The sequence below is a fragment of the Alligator sinensis genome, unplaced genomic scaffold, assembly GCF_000455745.1.
Source record: "Alligator sinensis unplaced genomic scaffold, ASM45574v1 scaffold349_1, whole genome shotgun sequence".
Lineage (NCBI taxonomy): Eukaryota > Metazoa > Chordata > Crocodylia > Alligatoridae > Alligator > Alligator sinensis.
In genome coordinates, this window is record NW_005841856.1 from 4,837,287 (window position 1) to 4,859,486 (window position 22,200).

At 41.8% G+C, this 22,200-nt stretch overlaps 1 protein-coding gene across 2 annotated transcripts in view; it reads left to right on the forward strand.

Moving 5' to 3' along the window:
• The first annotated feature begins 17,607 nt into the window (after positions 1–17,607).
• The window catches only part of NUDT7 (nudix hydrolase 7), a 6,602-nt gene continuing 2,009 nt past the window's right edge, over positions 17,608–22,200 (forward strand). Inside the window, exons 1-3 of one of the 2 annotated variants that reach the window (XM_025214419.1) lie at positions 17,608–17,818; positions 18,397–18,596; positions 20,735–20,893. In XM_025214419.1, coding sequence (XP_025070204.1) covers positions 18,399–18,596; positions 20,735–20,893 — 357 coding nt within the window. In that variant the 5' untranslated portion in view covers positions 17,608–17,818; positions 18,397–18,398. The remainder of the gene's footprint in view (positions 17,819–18,396; positions 18,597–20,734; positions 20,894–22,200) is intronic. The other variant, XM_006016426.1, reaches the window with a different exon arrangement.

Here is a 22,200-nt window from a genome sequence, read left to right on the forward strand (position 1 = left end):
CAAACATATCACTAAAACTTTGTCTTCCGCAACAGTAGCCACCTACTTTGTTTTTGATAAACAGACTATACCGTATTAGGAACATATGCTGCTCTCTGCTTACTCATCTTTGCTCTTAATGATGCTTTCACATTGCTTCTTCAGAGGGCACAGATAATCTACCAAAGAAAAAAGCAAGGCTCAGAATATTGCGCTGCCTTTTTCAACGGTGCCATGAATACTGTGACACCGTCACCCAGCAAATGCTGGGTTAGATCCTCAGAAACCTAAAGAGCTCAACTGACTTCTGTTAAATGTGCTTGCCAAGGAGTTGAACCCACTTATGCCAGGTGAGACCCACTGCATTTTGGCAAACAAGACAGACCATGTAACAATACCAAGAAAATGCAAGCTTTTACTGTCAAATTGAACAGGCATGTTTTAACGTCTGCATAAGCTCCGGCACACATGTATATCCCCTATAGTTTACAACTGTCCTCTAAATTTCCATTTCTCCACATTGTAAGGCTCTGCTTGCTTCTTTAAATATATCCAATACATGTGACACAATGAGATGACATATAAGAATGAGGCGAAATGCAACCATGGCTTATGAAATGTTGCATAAATTTTGGTAGTGTTGAAATGTTGTAGCCTCAATGGTCATGGAAATATGAAAGGCAAGGATTGCTGTGGGTGATAATCTTTTTATCTCAAGCAATTGGTCCAATAGACTTAAACAAGCTTTTGAATGTAATGCATTCTTCTCTAGGTCAACTATGCACCCAAAAAAATCCTTGCTTCTTGTATGACTTGTGTCATTCCCCAAGACGAAGAGATTGGTTTGGATAGTGCTGGATACCATTGGCCCAAACCTGACTGAACTGCAAACAAAAGATTAGATTCAGCAGAGAGCCTTAAGCATTAAAATGCCCTGTGTCACTTCCCTGCCTCCTCAGAACCCAGAGTCACCAGGGATCCCTGCACAATGCATGCATGCGTGGTGTTGGCTCTTAAAAGAAGATGCAAAAAAGCTGCCAACCAGGGTGGGAGGCTAAGCTAGCCAGGAAGAATGCCAAGGTGAGGGACCCTGCCTAAGCCCTGACCCCTTCCTCAAAGTAGTGACAGGTATGCTTTTTGTTCAGGATTCATAACCTTCCTAGAGTTAGGGACCTATGTCAGTCTTTTCCTTCCCACAGAAGCTGGTGGTTGGTTGTGACATTGGTGCACTCAGCTGGGAAGTGGGATGCCTGGATTTTATCCCCACTCTGCCGGATATGTAGCAGAGACTGGAGCCTAAGCCACCCACAAGTCCCCTAAACACTGATCTACGAGGGATGGGTCTCTCTCTGTCTTTCCTGGTGAAGCTGTTTGATGCGTATTAAATGTCTAATATCTGTACAGGAGTCAGCAACCTATGGTCCATGGGCGAGATCCAACCTATGAAGCCATTTCATTTGGCCTGCGTGCAAAGCCAGGGGGCTCCTGCAGTGTTTCAGCAGCAGGGGGTCTCAGCAGAGTTCCTGCAGCAAGGGACTTTGCCCAGGTGGTGTGGAGAAGTGGCAGTGATGGTGTTGTGGAAAGGAAGGTGGTAGCTCCCATGGCTCCAGCTCCAGCAGCGGTGGCACGGGTCGGGTTGGAAACAGCCTGCCCTCAGAGCTAAGCTCCATTAAAGGAGCGCCCCACTGAAATGTTTCTGAGACTTGAATGCAGTGCTCTCATCTTGTAGGTGAAGGCTCTGCCTAGCCAAATATTGAAAGTATTTCAATCAGAAAGAGAGGCAGGAGCTCTTCATCCATGCTGCCTTTTTTTGGGCGGGGATGGACACAATGGGCACATCCCTATGAATGTGCATGTGTGATTTGCAGTGCCTCAAAGCCATTTAAGGCACCACAAACCACACGCAGCACACATGTACCCATGTGCTGTGCTGCTAATTAGTGCTCAGAGAGATCCCAGTGCCAAAAAATGCCACTAAAAAAAGTATCGCAGCACATGTGGCAGCACCGTGCACTGCCAGAAACTGGAGCTGGCTGCCAACCAGGCTCTGAGCGGCCGGCTCGGCACCGCTGCTACCCCAGGAGGCCCCCAGGACTCCAAGTAAGGTTGCTGGGACCAGGACAGGTGCTGGCCCCAGCCTCCCCTGCCCCACCTGGGGCCCTTTGTCATGCACTAGAGTGCACATGCAGGAGCATGCCTGGGGATAAATGTGCTGCTGCTATTTGTCCCCCGGGAAATGCATGCCCTTGCACGTGCACACTCATGAGGACGCGCCCAATCAGCATGTCAAATAGTGTGTGTCCTGAAAATAAGATAATCAGGGGAGCACGTAGTTTGTGGGTCTTAGTCGCCATACTGCTCAGCAACATCAGGATGTGGGTAGTTGGATGCTGGTCCACCAGCCACAATGGGATTTTCCTGATAGAAATGTGCATGTCTGAAGACTTTGGTGCCTACCAGGTGGGCAGGGGTTTTGCGACTGATAGAAACAGGCTCTTTGTGATATGGGATCGTTTCTGCAACTCTGTGACAACTCCACAAAGATCTAAAAGGTTTGGAAAAGTGCTGCAGAAAGTCTGATAGACTTGACACTTTCCTATATATTTGTGTTTTCCCTGAGATGCTCAGAGCAGGTGAGTTAATACAGAGCCATGTGATTAATGGCCCACATCACTTATTTTATATGTGTTTAAATAAAGTTTATATCAAAAACTCCCCTTGTGCTTCTTGAAGGATGATTAATTATCTGCAGGTGAGGTTGCTTGTCAACAGCCACACCTTGGAATCCCACTCCCGCTGCTTCCGTGGAGATAATTAACCTCTTTGTTTCCCTGAAGCAGAGAACAGATAAGAAATAGGGTAATACATTACTGCCAGATTTGTAATATTTGTGAGACCATCAACATCTGAAACTGCTTCTTAGGGTAAAAAAGATGTTAGAAATAATCTACCTCTGCTGCATAAATACAACAACACGGGTTCCTGATGTGCAGCACGTAGAAACTTATGGTCCTGTGCTACGTGGAGGAGTTTTGCAACCTGGAGGTTCATGTATTCCTGAAGGTAGGCAGCTAAATTCTGGAGGATATGCAAGAGAAAGGGAAAGCTTCGCCACAGCTGTGGTGTCCTCTAGCTTTGAAAGAGAAAATAGATTCATAGATGCTAGGGACGGAAGGGACCTCATCAGATCATCGAGTCCGACCCCCTGCCCTGGGCAGGAAAGAGCGCTGGGGTCAGATGACCCCAACCAGACGCCTATCCAGCCTTCTCTTAAAGACCCCCATAGAAATGGAAGAAAGCAACAAAAAAAGAACAGCAGCACCCCTTAACATTGCTGGTGAGGCTACAGGATGGTTGTAGTGACAGAGAGGTATTTTTTTTACTTTCCGTAACACAGGGGGAATAAAGTATAGCACATACTCTCTGAAACACCTTTTTCATTCTCAAGTAGTGTAAGACTTCGTACATAAGCTTCGGAGGAAGCTGATGGGTGTGCTTGGCTTTCCTTTACCTATTTCATTTGTTCAGAATCTCACTAGATCTTTCTTCTTTATTTTCCGTCTCTCTCTCTCTCTGCTAAGCGGCGGTTGTCCAGCAGCAGTCAGTCAGGTAGCAGGTCAGTACTGGAGTGGATACGAGTACAGGGCTTGAAGTCTCTTCCATTCACATCTAGTGGTTTTGAGGCAGACTGGGACTAAAAGACCAGAGCACGTCTCCTCTGTCCAACCCACAGGGAGAGCAGGTGGCCTCAGCATGGGTTGAATCCCTGATTGAGCATAAACCGGCTTTAAACTGAGATCTGCCTGTACTCTCAATCCAAGCTGTTTTTTGGCACTAGTCTTGACTAACGGCCTGATAGGTGAAGAAGAAAGTAATTTCCATCACTGGCATCAATTGTTAATGAATGAAGTTATAGTGGAGAACTTAGAGCCATTACTTCATGTCTGTGTCTCACTCAACAGTTGTTCTACCCATCTAGGAGGAATAAGGGAAGGCAGATCTAAAACAACTTGGAAGCACAGCTAGATATAAAAAAAATGCATGTAGACGGATAGATCACTTCTTTGTAGGTGCTTTCCTGACACCAAGCTCATTTTATTACACAACAATTGTTGTCGGATTTATTTTCAGCAACCCAATGAGAGGGCTATTTCCCTTATCTGAAAGTCTAACTCTCAGAAGCAAGAGATTAACAAGCTAGGTGCCTTGGAATTTCTTTATGATAAATTATCCTATGCTGTCAGCTGTATGTTAATGTGGCCCACTGCTAGGCCAAATATATTACAAATTGAGAAGCTATTAAATAGGAAAAATAATTTTTAGTACAGCAAATTGAATTTAGCATTTAAAAGATGAAAGGCACATTAATCAGCTTCTTTACACACATTCTGAGCTGCCAGGCATGTTATATTATATATCAGTAAGTGGCTGCTCAGTGTTAGTAATTGTGACATTGTTTTAGCGAGTACTGTAGAAGGTATTTCACTGACGTAGTTAATATTTTGGCTGGCCAAAAGTAGCAATTTTAATTCTGTGGGAAATTCTGACGTACAATTTCCTTTTCTCTTGACTTGGAATAAAACATCAAGAATGGCCCTGCAAATAAAATTCTGAAATATTTTCATTTTCGCCAACATCAAAATGACTTTGTGCCAGTATGTTTCAGTGAGAAATATTACATTTTTAGATTAAAGTAATTCCCAACAGACCACTGCCAACCCTCAGAATTTCTCACCAACATGCACCTTATTATCAAACTTTTAATTAAAAATATTATAGAGGCACACAGGGCCTGGTGTGATCCAAGGACCACTTACCATGCTTTGCAAACATAGTGGTGCCTGGACCATAATTGGGGAGTCACTGTTATACTATATATATGTGATTAGTTGAAACAAAGTTGAAATGAAATGTTTTGGGCCTTTATTAAAACAAGGACATATAATTTCCTTTTGGTGATTTCTCTGAAACTGATACTTCCCACAGAAGGTTTCAGCTTCATGAAATCAGTCTTTTCCATCAGAAAACCGTTCCATCAGAAAGTTCTCAGTCAGCACTTGCTCATACCGTATTATGTTACAGACTGGGAGACATGGTGTTTCTCTTCCCACGGCCCTTTCATACCTCTTTGGCAGAATAAATGGGGCAAAATAGCCCTCTAGGGAATGCCTCCAGGGCATGCCTTCTATCCCACCTCAGCCCTGGGGGCCGAGGCAAGTGGCCCATTACAAAGAGCAGGTCTCAACAGGGAATCCTGACAGGTCTTGGAAACTCTTAAATACTCCCAAGCCACCAAAACCTTCCGGGGTAGGTGGAGGTAGGGTACTGAAACAGCTGTTTTTCCGCATAATGGCAAAAGTATGTAAAATGGAACAGATGTCACCTTGTACTGCACCTGGCCTCCTGTCTTTTGTCCCCCATGGAATCAGGCTTCCCATCTGTGCAAAGCAAGCAGCAGGACGGGGACCTTCATTTGGTAATGCAGTAGGCGAGTCACTGACTTTCAGTACCTCTGCAGCTGTCCCAGCAAAGTAAAGCAAACCACATGAACTTTACAGTGCTCAAGCATTTTCTTTTCTCTTAGGACAGAACATTTGGCTCAAGACACCGGGTAAAGTACAAAAATGCTATCATACGGTGTCCTGAAAGGGGACTATAAATTCTTTGCTGATTTGCAAGAATCTGTAAAAGCACTGAATCAAAACACTGACCATTCTGGGCCTATTGCTGCAGATTTTGTCAGGAGAAAAAGCTACTGCACAAGTTGTTTTCTCTTTCATGTGAATTGACTCTTTCCATATATTGAGATTTGAAGCTAGTTAGTTTAAATGTTTTTGGTCTTAAAAAAACCCCAGGACAACAAATTGAATTTATGCAAATGTCTTGTTTAAAGCAACTTAATTTATGATGCACTGAAAAGCAATTGATTTATTCACATGCCCGAAGGACCAGAGGCATATTATACACTACACAGCATGATTTTACCAGAGAATATTAAAGAGCTAAGTAACAGAGTCAGGAATTAGAATCCAGGTCTCCCAGCACCAACGTACCCATTTAAAACTTCTGCAAAAGAGCACGAGGACTTCACTCCTAAGTCCTGTGACAGAAACTGAGGCAGAAGGGTCAAAGAGCATTTGTGGGCTACATTCACTAATTATGAATACTGAGTGTTGTTCTGATGATCTAGATCTTGAGGACCTGGAATTTTGGGACTGTATGAGAACATTTATTTTAAAAAGGTCCATTCATTTTATTTGGAAATGCCTAACGTGCCACATGGATCCATGCCAACATAGCTCACGGATGGAGCAGAAACTGAAGGTGCAATGCAAACCAACCCAGAGACTGCACTAGTTGCCATAAAACAGTCCTGAGACCTGTAGAGAAAGGAGTCTGTGCCCTATCCTCCTTCCATAAGACCTTAGGCTCTATTCATGGATCTGACTTAGTCCCTTAGGGCAGTGAATATGACAGTTCAGTTTTCCGCAAATGCATAGGCCCATTCCATATCATACCCACTCTATTGTGCCAACGACTAAAGATAAACTTTAAATTTCAGACATCAACAGGCTGGATGGGCAACTGAATTGATGTATTTCTCTAGTACATGCCATTTATTTCAGTTATTTTTTGAAAGATAGTTGCTTACAGCCAAAAATGTCATTTAATCTCGTACCAGCAAGAGCACACCATTCATGATAAATGGTAGTTAATACTTTCAAGCATACAGCGTAAGATTTTCTTAATCCCCTCCTAGAATGATTCATCTGCAGAAAAAGTCAATATAGTCATACAAGAACTGTCTGAATTAAATGGAAGCCATGAATCAGCTTCTTCGGCTTTAAAAGGAAAAGGAAGTTTTAAATTCCCTCAATGAAGTTTAAGCTAAGATATTTCAGGTGTTGGACACTAGAGATGAAACGTTAAGGGTTCTGCATTGCCTTGCGAAATGCTTTACATGTATGAAAATTGGGTAAAAAATGCTACTGTTTGGAATGGCCCTTTACCACTGATTTCAGTGGGAACAGTTAGTTTTAGGATGGTTCAGATTGAGACAAAAAAAATTGGAGTGGCAGTTGATATAGTACTAATAGTGGAAATATGTGGAGACTATTTAAAATTGTGACAATGTTGCACATAGGATAAACAATACCGGACACATCTACATGTGCAATTAATGCGAAACAATACACTCCGGTGCATATCATGCCAGAGTTTATTGTTCCCAGGTGCCACGTTTACACGTGCACCTGGGAACACAGCATGTTGAGCCAGGTGGGAGTAGCCCTGGCTGGCACGGGGCCTGGGGTGTCAGCCTACCAACCCAGGGCTGCTCCAGCCAACTCAGTGAGCCATGGAGGGACTGGCTGGGGCACAAGGGTGCTTCAATGTGGGGCTAGCCAGAAGGCAGCCCATGCAGTGAAGCACCCTTTCCCCCAGTCAGCCCTGTCAGCATCTATATGTGTTTTGCAGCACAATAAATAACACCACTGCAGGATAATACTTGTATTTACAAATACTAACCTGCTGTGGCATTTATTAGCTTACCAAGACTGAATAGGGCCGCATATGTAGATACCAAGACTTTACTGCAAAGCTAATTTGGCAGCTCTGCAGCAAACATCCTATGTAGACGTGCCCACTGTGTAAAACCTGAAATCTGAGACTTGGATATAATTTTTGTTTACTAACCTAAACATAACTTTGGTCAGATTTTCAAAGGAGCACTGGAAATTATTCAAGGTACTGAATACCTAATATTTTAAATACCTGTTTTTAAAAATGTAGATTTTTCTTCACTTCCCTGACCTTACATGCATGCCTTCAGTAACAGAAATTTGCAATGATAATGTTTTCACTTATTTCAGTAGCATTCACTGAATTTTACTGAGATTCACTGAAAATCTCTATTCATCATGGATCCTTTCAACATGACTTTTTGTAGGCTCACACAGACCAGCACAGGTAGGTATTTTGCACAAAAACACTGTTTTCCATATAAAAATTCTCCAATATTTTACTAGTAGTCAGTTGGCCTGATAAAAGAGATCACATCTTCTCAAAGCCCTTTGCCTGCCTATGTCCTTAGACCAACATGGCTACAACCTAAAATCCAATATTTTAAGCACTTAAACTGTATCAAGGCTATACTTCTGCCAGCTAAACTATGCATGTTTTGTATTATACAACTGTATTGGTGGGAGTTGGACTAGATGACTTCCTGAGGTCCCTTCCAAGCCTAATTTTCTATGATTCTATGACTGTTAGGTGATTGCTTTCTAAACTGCATATTACCAATATATTTATTGATATTGACTATTTTCTCTTTAGACCTGTGGAATAACTTTTTTTTAAGGATGCTACTGAGACTGGTGGAATAATGTAAACACTCCTTTAAAAATTAAAAGACCACTGACCGAAGACAGTAAAGGTAATAAGGTAAGATAGTGTTTCAGTTCAATAATTTACTCTAAGAAGAAGATACTGATCTTTGTTTAGGTGAATATTAAGATGTATTAACCTAAGAAATGACTCGGCGGGGTAGGAGGGGGAACAAAAATCAATGAATGACAAATGTGGATGTTAACTGAAATGCAAAGCCAATACATGCTACATTCATTCATTTTCCTGGATAAATTAAGGAGTTTCTTCATGTAACCCAATTAACTGTGATGGATTCTGTGCTTGCCTATGATCCTATTAAAAAGATTTTCTGTTTGCAAAGAAAACAACATTGGAATAATAAATCTAGTCCAGCTCATCATTGTTTCCTATTATTATTATTTCCAGCTAAGGAAATACAGACTAGACAAAAGTGTTGTAAAATGGATGCATAGCTGGTTGGATCATCATACTCAAAGGGCACATCTACATGAGACATTTATTGTGCATTAGCCTAATAACACTGTGCAGTAGTGTGTCATGGCAAAAATCATGCTAATAGCCTACTGCACAGTGTTATTAAGCTTATGTGGAGTAAGCATCACTAAATAATCATGAACTGGTGCTACTGCATAGTAACTCTAGGTACTGTGTGCTTAGTTACTACTTTATTAAGGAAGTACTAAACTAAATGTGCAGTATCTAAGGTGAGTTAATGAACATATAGACACGCCCAAAGAGCAGTCACCAATGGCTCAATGTCTAGCTGGGAGGAGGTATCAAGTGGGGTTCCCCAGGGGTCTGTCCAGGTTCTGGTATTGTTTAATGTCTTCATTCATGATTTTGGTGATGGGATTGAGTTCAGGCTTAGCAAATTTATGGATGAGACCACAGTAGGTGGAGTGCCTAGAGCTAGGATTTAGAATTCCTTGAATAGACTGGAGAAGTGGTTCACAATCAGTCAGATGAGACTCAGCGAGGACAAGTGCAAAGTCCTGCACTTGGGATGGAATAATTGCATACACAAATACCGACTGAGGAATGAGTCACTAGGCTGCAATACTGCAGATAAAGACCTTGGGGTAACAGCAGATCATAAGCTGTATATGAGCCAAAAGTGTGCTCTTGTTGTTACAAAAGCCAATAGCATGCTGGGTTGAATCAACAGGAGTGCCACTTGCAAACAATGGAAGTGATTCTTCTGCTCTGTTCAGCACTGATGAGGCCTCACCTGGAGTACTGTGTCCCGTTTTGGGACCTACACTTCAAGAAGGATGTGGACAGTTTGGAAAGAGTCTAGTACAGAGGAGCATCACAAATGAGTACTGTCCTGGGAGGCATGACTTATAAGGAAAGGCTGAAAGAATTAGGGTTATTTAGTCTGGAGAAGAAAAGACAGAAGGAAGGATTTGATTACAGGCTTCAAGTACCTGAAGGGTAATTACAGAAAGGATGCATGTGGGCTTTGCTTTGTGGCCATAGGGGATCAATTGCCTCAAGCTGCAGCAGGGGAAATTTAGATCGGAGATTGGAAGCAGCTTTCAGGGTAGTCAGGCATCTGAACAAACTACCTAGAGAAATTATGGACTCTCCATCCTTGGCAGCTTTCAAGGGCAGGTTAAACAGACACTTGGCTGAGATGGTTGAGTCAGTAATGATCCCGCCTTGAGAGAGGGGCTAGACTAGATGACCTTGTTAGGTCCACTCTAGCCCAATTTTGCTATGATTTGGGAATATCTATGAATAGACAACCCCTAAGTGTGTCTCCAGACATATTGTTTCTGTGAATTTAGACACAGTAGTTGGCTGCGTCTGTAGAGGCAGGCTCATTTCCTGACAATGAAGACCCAGCTAGTTTTCTCTGCCTCCAGCTCTGCAGTGGCCCATGTTGCCAGCTCCAAGCACTCAAAAATCATGAATGAGGTTTCTGAAATGACTGAGTGGAAACAGAGAGACAAACAGTGAGAATTCTTTTTATTTGCTTTCTGGGCTTTGGGGTACACTTGAGTTATGTGACATATTATACACTACACATATGAGTTATGAGGTATATTATACACTCCCCTTTTTTGTAACCTCAAAGCTGAGAGTCTCAAATTTTCACAGAATAGTGAAGTTTACTATTAAATAACAAGAATGAGCAATAACGAGATAATAAAAACCTATTAGGATTTTATTCAGCATTCCTTTTCTTTGCTTATAGGCATCTTCTAAGTTATTTAAGATTAGTTTGCTCCACATTCTGACTGATTTCCCCCCTTCTCCACTTATAGGCTGGTAGTGAAAAGGTCATATTAAAGTTCAGGTTACAGACCCAACTGTAGTTTTGGAGAAGTCCAACATAAAACATGCCAACAAATGAAATCTTGACATACCTACAAGCAGCTATAATTGCCACATCAGTGTCAGGAAGGCCAAAGGAAAAAAGGCATGGGGAGAAAATATGAAGGAAGAGCTTGTACTTAAACCACAACTTGTCCCATATTGGGAACCTCCCATACAACTGCCAAGAATTGTAGTTGTGGTAATGGATGTGGTATTGGATGTAAACTCACTCCTCTGTATTTTTTAGTTGGCTTCAACACCGGAAAGCAGGCATTTCTGGGTCTAGTTTAAACATGGCTTATCTGGGGCTAAAATCTTATTAGACCAGTTCTTGCTCCACTACTGTTATATGAAGATATGCATCATAGCCATGGATCAACCTTGAACCCAATTCCCAGACTGATTCCAATTCAGCTTCAAAAAATGAGTCTTCAGCACTTCTGCCAAAGGAAAGAAACTCTCACATTCACATAGGGATATTCAATCTCACAGCCTTTTAATTTTTTTGAACCTTTGGAGTGGGTCCTACCACTGACCAGTCCACTTACCCAAGCATGGTTTTTATCACATAAAACAAATGTATACTTAATTAAAATTATACTGATTTAAATAACTGTATATTTAATTGAAAATCTGTGATTTAACTTATTTTAAAGCAAGTTACAATGGTGGCAGTTTAAATAGCTGTATGTTTAACTAAAATATTAGTGATTTAAGTTGGTGGTCAGCAACCTATTTTACCTGTGGCCTGAACTAACCCAGTTCAAGTCAGTGGCAGGTATGTGTACAGGAGTCCATGTGGGCACTAGGTAGGAGAAAGACAGCACCTGTCTCTGCCTCTCTTCCAGGCAGCGACATGGGGAAAGCACTCAGCACCTGGGAGGAAGCAGTGACAACAGGCATTTTCCCTCTGCTGCTGCAGGGAAAAAGCAGCAGTGGTGGCAGCTGGGCCCTAGCACCCACCAGTCATCCTACCCATCCCCAGCCAGCACTTCTTGTGGCAACTTAGGGAGAGTACCTGAAGAAGGCATGCCCCATCACTGAAACCCTGAAACCATGGGCCAAATAAAATGACTCTGCAGGCCCCAACCCCAATCTAAATAATTTAATGGTAAACATAGCCATAGACATCTAAAGATGCTAAGCACTCTTTAATCCTCCTTAAATCAATATGCAAGCCCTCTTAAATTCATGCCTTTTAACAGCAAAAGCATTCAGTAAGGGCATAATTGAACTTTGCTCATAGATAATGCATTAATATCTCAGCCCCAGCCAGTAATTAGCTGTCATAATAGTTGCTAAAGCATGTTGTCTGTTAACAAAAAAAACTACAAAGTATTAGAAGACACAGCTTGATTATATTCAAGATTTCCTGAAAAATAATAGTCCATTTACCATTTCATCTACTTTTGCACCTAGTCCGGTATTCATTGCCCACCTAAAGCTCTCATTGGCAGAAGAGTGCCATCATGCAATGCAACTGCTGAACAATATATGCAGGCATAATGGGTAATTTGCAGTATCTCCAATAGCATAGGGCTGGGTACAGCTAGGAAGCCACAATTCATTTCCAACTGAATATCCTTTTCCTTTGGGTTCAAGTAGGATTTTTACGTGTCTCAGGCTAATTTTCTGGTTTTACATTTTAAAGCTAGTGCATTGTGAGCTTATGCTACATGTATACACACACGTAGAGTTTTTAGTTTGTCCGGTTAGTATTGTACTGTGAAACAACTCAACTAAGCCTTCAGAAATGGGTTAATTGATGGAAAAACATCCACCTTTTCTCAGTTCCCAAAGTAAGTTTGTTAAAATTGAACTGAGAGAAAGATCTTTCGTTTTCTTGTTCCTATATGACTTAGATATTTTTAGCATGACCCAGACATTTTCATTACCAGAAAGAAACCTAGAGAAGGCTACGATAAAAAGACCAATCAGACTCTTTGTTTGGCTCCCAGAGCATACAAGCTTCTTGTAAACCAGTGTAAAACTGGCAAGGGACTGGATCATGGCCTGGTGAATAGTATGGGGTTGGCCTTGCAGAGCAGATCATGCCCAGGGGCCCTTCCCTGTTCCACATGCCAGACCCAGGATGGGATATGAGCTGCACTTGGCATCCACTCCAAATGGTCCAAGGCAGACACTGCATGCAGTGTACACTTCGAGAAGTAGGCACCAAATGCAGTGCAGTCCCAGACTGGCCATAACTGGCACCAAATCTGACATGTGGGGAGCCAGAGCTTCCCCCCTCCTCTGCACCTCTGCATCTGGATCCAGTCCAGGTTTGAACAATCCCCTGCACACCTACAGGCTTGGCAACACCAGTATCACCAGCACTACGAGTGAAAGAAACCTGCCATCAGGGCAAATAATACTCTGGTGTGCATCAATTGATGCATCTCCAGAAAAACCAAGGAATTGATTCTTCTGCTCTACTCAGCATTGGTGAAACCACAGCTGGAGTGCTACATCCAGTTCTGGGCACCGCACTTCAACAAGGATGTGGAAAAACTTGAGAAAGTCCAGAGAAGGGCCACCCGTATGATAATAGACTTGCACGGCAAGCCATACGAAGTAAAGCTGATGGAGCTGGGACTCTTCAGCATGAAGAAAAGAAGGCTGGGAGGGGGCTTGGTAGCAGCTTACCGCTACATCAGATGCATACATCAAGGGCTCAGTGAACAACTGTTCACCAGGGCACCCTTGGAGAAAACCAGGAACAATGGTCATAAACTCCTGGAAGATGGTTTCAGGCTCAACATTAGGAAACACTTGGTCACAGCTAGGGTGTCCAGACTGTGGAATGAGCTCCCTCCAGAGGTGGTGCAATCGCCTACCCTGGAAATCGTCAAAAGGAGACTGGACAGTCACCTTGCTTTGGTCTCCTGACCCCAGTTATCTTTCCTGCTTGGTGCAGGAGGGCTGGACGCAATGATCTTCTAAGGTCCCTTCCAGCCTTACAATCTATGAGTTTATCTTAAACATGGGGCATGTTAAGCCTTCCCATGTAGCCCAGCATCCTATTGCATCAGCATTTGGTTGCATGGCATGGCTTTAACAGTGCCCACATGTGGGGAGCCGGTGGGCTCCCTGCACACCAGCAAATGTAAAGCCTTGCTGTACAGCCCAGCATTGATTAAAAAATTGCATAACTAATTGTCTGTCAGCAGCCACAGTCTTTCTCAATGCATACTGCCATGAGTAGACTTCAGTGGGGTTACTTGTAGTACTAAGTAATTTTGCTTAATACTAAGTGATTGTAAGTTGGACCCCATGCTTGTAGATCTGGCCTGAAAGAACCACAATCCTTGTTGTAGAAGCATTTTCTTTATTGTAGGAATAGGGTGTATAAAATATGCTGTTTAGTGTACTCTTTTGCCAGTAGCAAGCATATTGCCAAGATATAATTATTATAAATAATGCAAACTTAATTTAATTTTTAAAGAAGAAATTTGTCAAATGTGCATCATCATTAATTATACATTGTTGCTTGTTTTTTGAAGCACATCTGAATTCTGAATGAGAAAGCTGAAGAGGAATACAAAGTGTGATATAGTTATACTGTAATCTGGGGCCCTGATACACATTCAAATTAAAGCTGAATAGAAACCAGTTATAGAGTTATTACATTTTCAGGCACTAACTTCATAGCTGGTTGGCTTTTTTAAAGCTGGATAGTCATTTTTATGGTGTGAGACTTACTTTGCATGTGTGGCTGGTCTAAATTTATTGCATGATTGACCAATTAACTGCATCAGATATGTGGCGTGTAGCTGGGGCCCTGGAATAATAATCCAGTATAGAGGTTTTCTAGGTGAACATCACAGCACCCAGTCCCTCTCACTCTTCATGCTGATCTTGCAAAAATAAAATCTGCAATGTGTTCTTACATTTTGCTCTGTTCGTTTCTACAGTAAATGATTAAAGCAATCTATTTTATATCAGCAATCTAAAACTGCACTGTACAACAAAGGCAAATGGCTCTTGCACAAGTCCCCTTGCAACTGGCTGAAATGTTAATATAATGTAAGTATACTGTATGTTGTTGCAAGTATCAGGAAAAGAAACCAAAATGGCATTTTTCTGTGGTTAACGTACTAAAGTTACACTATAATGTGGACTGTATACAAACTGCAGTGATGCATTGTTAAATAATGAATATTTGCAAGCATTTTAGGGGCTGCAGGTTAATTGAGTCTACCCTATAAAGTGTGTACAATACCCTGAACAGAGCCTGATATGCTAATTTATTTAGCAAGATTGAAAAAGAAGTAAATGTCAAGCCAATTAAAGCATATTAGTACTCAGATACTCAGAGCATTTTTTCATGCTGTTTACACCTTTTTGTGAGATGTCATTTGGATTGCAGATATCACCACTTACTTGTTATTGGCAATTAAAACCGGTGATGAGCCATTAAAGCAAGATTATTGTTCAGTGAAGTGTTTGTACATTACTAATCAGTACTCAAAGCTAAATCCTAAAGTCTAGAAATCAGAACCCTGAGCAGAGCATAAGGGTAACTGGAAAACAGCACAATCTGTTTTGTAACTTTTTTTCCAGACTGTAAACTAAGGGCCAGAAAACTGAGAGCACAATCCTCTGCTCTCCCTATTGGGGTAGCAGAAAGCAGAAAACCAGCTCTGTCTAGTTTAATTTACAAAAAAAACAAAAAACCAATATTTACCCAAAATTCCTCTTACCGAATTTTCTTGCTTTGGTCAGAATTTTTTGGTTTTGATTAATGTTTTTAATAATACTGTATTAATGCAGGAATATAGGAATTGTGCAGGAGGTGCCTGGGTGAAGGCTCATACTGACTAGATGAGTAAGTGACTTTTGTTAGCTAACAAACCTTGGCTTCATTGAAAAACTTTTATGAATTTTCTGCATTAGAGATAAACGCCTATAATTCTAGGAAATACATAAAAGGGCCATCATGTTGTGTCCATCATAAGAGGACTAGTATTGGCAGGGCAAAGTTGACTTTGTAGCATGGTCCAGCTGAACCTAGGATGAAAGGCTGGTTCCACTCCACATGGAAGTCTAATGGGAATAGCAGCAATAAAAGTACCTGATTGATGTAGCAGCTTTCTGGCCTGTCTAGCCAATGAAAATGTTGCTGAATTTACAGAACTGGGCTAGACAGTGACACTTAAAAGCAAAACTTGCTACAACAGTGCTCAAAACTGGAGCAGACCAGCAGAGGAATGATGCCCCTGACTTCTCCTCGATTAACTTGAGCTGTAGTTGAGGCTTGTGGTGACACACAGTTCTGATCTTGAACTAACTGGACATTTATTCTTTGAGACTGGGAGATGGACCAAACTGCTGATGACTGATCCAAGTTACTCAACTTCTAATTGTGAATATAACAATGGGATTTCATAGTGATTTCAACTGGTTTTTGTCCTCCCCTTCTCCCTGAAAATAGAAAGATGCATGGTTCCACTTGCCCCAAAGGCTATGAGGGTGTAAAAATGCTGTCTGCAGACTTGATCAGGAAGGTTTTAATTTCTCGTAGCCCACCATAAAAGTATCCCTGTGTAAAAACTCAAACTATGGTTTTTTTCTGTTTTAGAAAAGGACCTGTAGTAGATAGAACCTGTTCCTAGGTGCTGATATTAGCCCTTGCAAGAATTGCACAGTAGTGCTTTAATGTTGGGAATCTTTAATCCTGAACAAGGCCCCTTTCCATTGGTGATGCATAGAGGGTGCACCCTGGAAGATCGGCTGTGCACCCCCTGGAAGCACCAGCCGCAAAACTGGAAGTGCACTTCCGGTTTTGTCGCTGGTTGGCGATCGGCCGCTAGGGGACCCCCGTCCCCCCCAGACTCAGGAGGCACTAGTCGCCTGTGCCCCTTTCCAAACCCTTTGCACAAAAGCATTGAGAATGCAAGTTTTATTCCTGTTCCACATCCACATCATCACTGTTTTCAGGTTCTACTCTTACAATCGCATGGGAAGTTTGACACCTGTTCTACTGGCAGAAGTTTCTTATACCTAAAAAGATGCCCTGGTTTCAAACGGATCTAGCCACACCTGTGCAAAGCCCCAATTTGAATGCAGTTAAATTGATTTAGGCATTGCTTTCATCAGTTTAGCTTTGGTCCTGAAACAAGCCGAACCCAATGAAGCAGGTCGGTAAATCTGGGTACCATGTATCTGAGAGCACATTGTTTTCACCAGCATGGGATAAACCGGATGTATTTCAACAGCTGCTGCTTTCCTGTTGCAGACACATAAACATTATTTTTGATGCGGTGTATGTTTTCTTGAAGATTGCATTGGCTCGGGCCTCCCGCATTGCTACGCAACACCCTTTCCTCCAGAATATCATCAGACTGAAATGACCAGTGTAGAAATACATCGCTGTGTGAAACAAGGAGCGTGAGCACGCTTGTAGGCTGCGCTGTTATCCTACCGCCCCTGCCTGCTTCTCCCGTGACATTCGACCCAGGCAGAGAGCCTTCAAGCTATATCTAGGGGTTTGGGGTAGCCTGTTTTTTTGTATTATCATTTTCTTTCTTATCATTTTTTTTAATTATATATATTTTTTTCAATTATAATACAAAAAACGGCCGTCTGACCTTGGTTTGGCTGGAGGGGATTATAAAGCCAGCTCCGAACATCAAAAAAATTGTGCTCTGAGGCAGGAAAAGCCCCTGGGGAGGGAAAGGATGAGCGTAAAAAATAAATAACTCTTTCCAACTTAAATCACTGAAAGTTTTAATTTTACTTTTTTTTTTTTTTTTAGGGGGTTTTACTTTTTATTTTCTGACAATGTTTTAGTCTCATTGCAACTGGGGTGTCACATCACTCATTCATCAATACTTGAAAACCAGCCCATGAAAGCCCCCGAGCTGCTGGCTGCCCCACCCCTGCCAGCGACACCCGCCCCCAGCCCTCAGGCCCACGCTCAACACCGCCTCCTTCCCCTCCCCGCCGACCACTGTAGCCAATCAGAACCCGGCACCTGGAGACGCTGGGCGCTGACTGGCGGAGCCGAGCTGCCAATTCGCGAGAGCTGGCAAATCACCTGACTGGAGGGGCGGGGCGAAGCGCGTCCCCCTCCGGGAGAGGCGGGGGCCAAGATGGAGGCCGCAAGCTTCGGGGCCGACCGGCGAAGGTAACGTTGGGCGACGCGTTGGAGGCGCCGGAGTGGCCCTGTCTCTATTCCCGCGGCTCGGGGTGGGAGCGTGGCCCGGCAGGTGGGAGCGTGGCCTCACGGGAGGGGCGTGGCCCGGCCCGGCCGGAGGGGGCGGGGCTTTCTAGCATAAGCATAATAAATGACTTTTATTGATTCAAATCTAACCCTGCCTGGTTACTTATTTTGCCTGAAGATTTTAGGTGCACAAATAGATACGCGGATAGCTAGGATTTCCATGTTGCAAATGGGGAAACGGGAGGAAAGAGGTTTAGTGCAAATATATCTATATATATATATAAATGTAATTTGCAACAGCTTTCAGTTGTATTATGAATTGGAAATTTTCAACCTATTTTGGGAATGAGATGATAATGGTGTATATATCTCAGATTCAAATAATTGAGAGCCTGGCAGGGCACAGTGCTTACCCGTGTTTGCCTTTTTATAACGATGAGAAATTGACCGAATTCTTTATGTTTTAGAACTGTCATATTTCCAAATCCCTTATAACAATTTTCTTATGTGTGGTGTTTTTTTTTCTTTTGTTTTTTTTTAAGTGATGACCGCTTTGTTGGTGATGGAGCTTTTTTGGTTTTTTCTTAGAAAAAGTATAAAAGCTAAAGCTAAGATCAGCTTAAGAAAGTACGATGTTGGAGACAAATTCTCCCATTTGCCACTAACCAAAGCATCTGTTCTGATGCCTTTAATGGTTAAAGATGAAAAGCTGCATGTGTTGTTCACTGTCAGATCAATGAAGGTACGTGAACCTGAAGGTTAATAACATCTAACGTGACATGAGGATTAATTTGTTTGTGAAGGAGGAAGAAAGGAGATGAACAACTCATAGTAGTTGTATTTTTATTCTGGTATTAGCTTTTCATACAGTTCCTAACTAATGTTGAAGGTTTTTAGGGGCCCACATTCCAAAAATGGATGCAACTAGTATGTAAACACACCAGCCCTCATTGGTACATTCATATGAGCATTTGTGCCAACTGATCACTCTAGTATTTACAGAAGAAATACCCAGTACTATACTTAAATGGTGCTGTGATATCTAGTAGAGATTTCTGCCTTGGAAGACAAGGGATTGTGATTTAAGTTTCCTGAATTTAGTAGAAAAGTTGACACATCCTAAAGTTCTTAATAGTGTGATTCCTGAATTGGCATTTAATGGTTACATTTTTCCAAAAATGAGACAGCAAATATATGGTAACTTATTTTCTTCATTTTTATGCCAGTTCTGTTTGTCTCTAAACCTGCTTATTTCTTACTGTATTTATTAGGTTTACTGCTTGTACTTTTTTTTTTTAAAGTTAGTAACCTAGCTGTTTTCTGCTCATGAGAGATGCAAATATCTCCCTGAAATGCACAACAGAAATTCTGTACTCAGAAAACTTGAAATCCTAATAATTACACTTACACTAGCTGATCGCACAGTCTGATGGAGCTTTTCTACAAGACTGTGATTGTGTCACTGAAATTATTTTTTAAAATGTTGCTTATTCTGAGTGATTGTCAGCTATTGATTTTTATAGATGTTCATTGAAGAATCCCCTCTACCTTAAGCACTTGATGTGAGGGAGATATGGCAAAAAATCATTGCATGTAAATTTTAAAGTTTAAAAGGAAAGTACCTGTGGCAAGCTACATAGCATTTTATAGCAATATACTGTATTTTCCTGCATATAGTATGTACCTTTTTCCTCCAGAATCAGCCCCCCAAAATTAGGATTTGTGTATTAACCAGGGAAGCTGATTTTCTGACCTAGGATATGCTTTAATTCGTGCTTCACAGTGCAGCAGCTGTTGCATTACTATTTGGGCAGCTGAGGAAACCCGTTGATTTAATGGCTCATTGTTCTTCCAGAGTAATGTTCCACTAATCAAGCTAACCTTTCTTAGTACAATTTTGTACTAAGTAGCTAGCTGTCTGCTAGCTACTTCTAGTTTCTCTACATCTATGTAACTGCCTTGGAGATGCTTTAGCTCTTTTCAGAATCATACATCCACCCATGGAAACCAGCCTTTAGCATTAGCTAGGATTTAAGCTGCAGTTAACCAGGAAAGAAGGGGTGAGTCTGCTGAAAATTAAGTTCTGTCCTTGCTCTATGTAGCCATAAGTCTGGGAAAGCTTCTTTTTTGATCTGCAGAGCTCTTGTTGTTACAATTATCAGCAATTTGATCCAGACAGATTTACAAACATATAGGGTAGCTATGGGGTATGAATCCATGCCATAATGGTCTAAGCTAGGGTTCAACAACCTATGGCCCACAGGCTGGATCCAGCCTGCAAATAGCTGACCTGGCCCATGAAGGAGAGATGGAGGAACTGGAAGACACAGGGCCTGGCTACACATTTAAATTAAAGTTGGATAGAAACTAGCTACACAACATCAAGCACTAACTGTATAGCTGGTTGGCTTAATAGCTGGGTAGACATTTTTATGCCATGAGAATTTCTTCGCACTTGTGGCTGGTCTAAATTTATTGTGGGATTAACCCGTTCATTATGTAATATATGGGATGTGTGGCATGGGCCACAGTATCACTTGCATCAGCCCTTTAAAGGTCCCGTGTTCTCAGACCACCTACTGTCACCTCGGCTTTCTCTGCCATGTGCCAGGGCTGGTCTCTTGTGGCCCCGCTTCAGTTCCACTTGCTCTTGCTGCCAAATTAACCATTCTCCATCGGTGTTGGCCACCCGTCTTGGCAGCATTTAGTTAGTGATGGCTGCCTTAAGGGGATGTGGGAGACCAGCGCTTGGCCCAGAGTAAGAAGGGCTGGGGTGCTGCAGGTAATTTGCAGCTGTGGCTGGGTCACTAGCGCTGGCCACCTGCTCGAAAAGGTTGCTGAACTGATAGTATTTAGCAGCGATATTCCTTTAATTTCTAGTTGAGAAGATCACCAGGGGAAGTGTGCTTTCCAGGAGGTAAAAGTGAAGCAACAGATAGAGATGAAATAGCCACTGCACTCCGAGAAGCCAAGGAAGAAGTTGGACTCTGTCCAGAGCAGGTGGAAGTCATCTGTAGACTTGTACCTAGGATTGATAAAGTAAGCTGAAAATTAAAGAGTTCAAAATTTTATTGGAAAGAATCTTGTTGGAGAAGCTTGACATTGCCTTTCACTTCCAGTCCTATTTCAAACCTGTAACAGTGAGTGGCTCTTATCTTTGTTCAGGTACCCTTGGCACATCAGGCAGTAGGCATCTAATGCACTGGAAATATCTTTTGAGCTGTATCTCGGTGTTAGTTTATAAATTCACAAGCATCTAGCCTCCAGCCTTATCTCACATAGGAACAGTTTCCACATACTGAGACAGGATATAAAGCGTTACATTTTGAAAGCAGGGCTTTTTCATCTTTTTGAGTTTAGGTAGCAATTTTCTTTCAGTAATGTGGTAACATTTGTTTCTGTATTGTCATTTGATCTCTTACTGTGAGATTTTTAAGAATAAAGGTAGGATTACTTTTAGGATTACAATGGAAACATGCTTTATCTAATATTTTGAAACTTCATGCAAAGATACTGTTTGAAGCACCAAAATTCAAAGACTCTGAAAAGGATAAACCTAGCTTTTATAACTGTTGTCTTCACTATTTTCTATCCAGTTGTATTATGTAGCATTATAATAATTTGAAAGATGCATTAACATCTGAATACACAGAGAACTAAACTTTTAACATTCTGTTAAAAGTACTGTCCACTTTTGCATAAAAATAATAAGTACTGAAGTGAGTGAAACCAAAGATCTATCTAGCTTTGTAACCTCTTTTGAGAATTGTTATTCATTCCGTTACACAATTAATATTTCACTTTTTTAAGAAGATCTTTTTAGTTTGTTGTATGTGTCTTATTCTCACTTTACCATAATAATGATCCAGAGTGATTTCATTTAATTTAGCTAGAGTCACTTCATACTTCGATTAAATGAGAACAAACTCTGGCACCTGTATTTGGAACACCGATATTTTCTATGGAACTGTAACAACTCTTTGCTGACTAACAAATAGGGGTAGAAGCCTATCCAAAAGGAGAATTATTGTAATGTTCTCTCGCTGTAAAATGCATCCTTTTTAAAAACTTTTATTCCCCAATGGAAGAGAGATGCTTGCAATAAGTATGTACGTTGTTTAAAAATAAGTATCTCCAACTACAGGGGTGGCCAGCCTGTGGCACATGTGCCATAAGAGGCTCAGGCAGCTGCTGTGTTTGGCACGGGCACTCAGGGCACCTATGCATGTGCCGTGATGCTGCTCCAATGCACTGTAATTACAGTATGTTGGAGCAGGCTCAATTAATCAAATCTACTGCAGCATGGTAATTAGCGTGCTCCAGTAGACGCTAGCGTCTTGTGTATC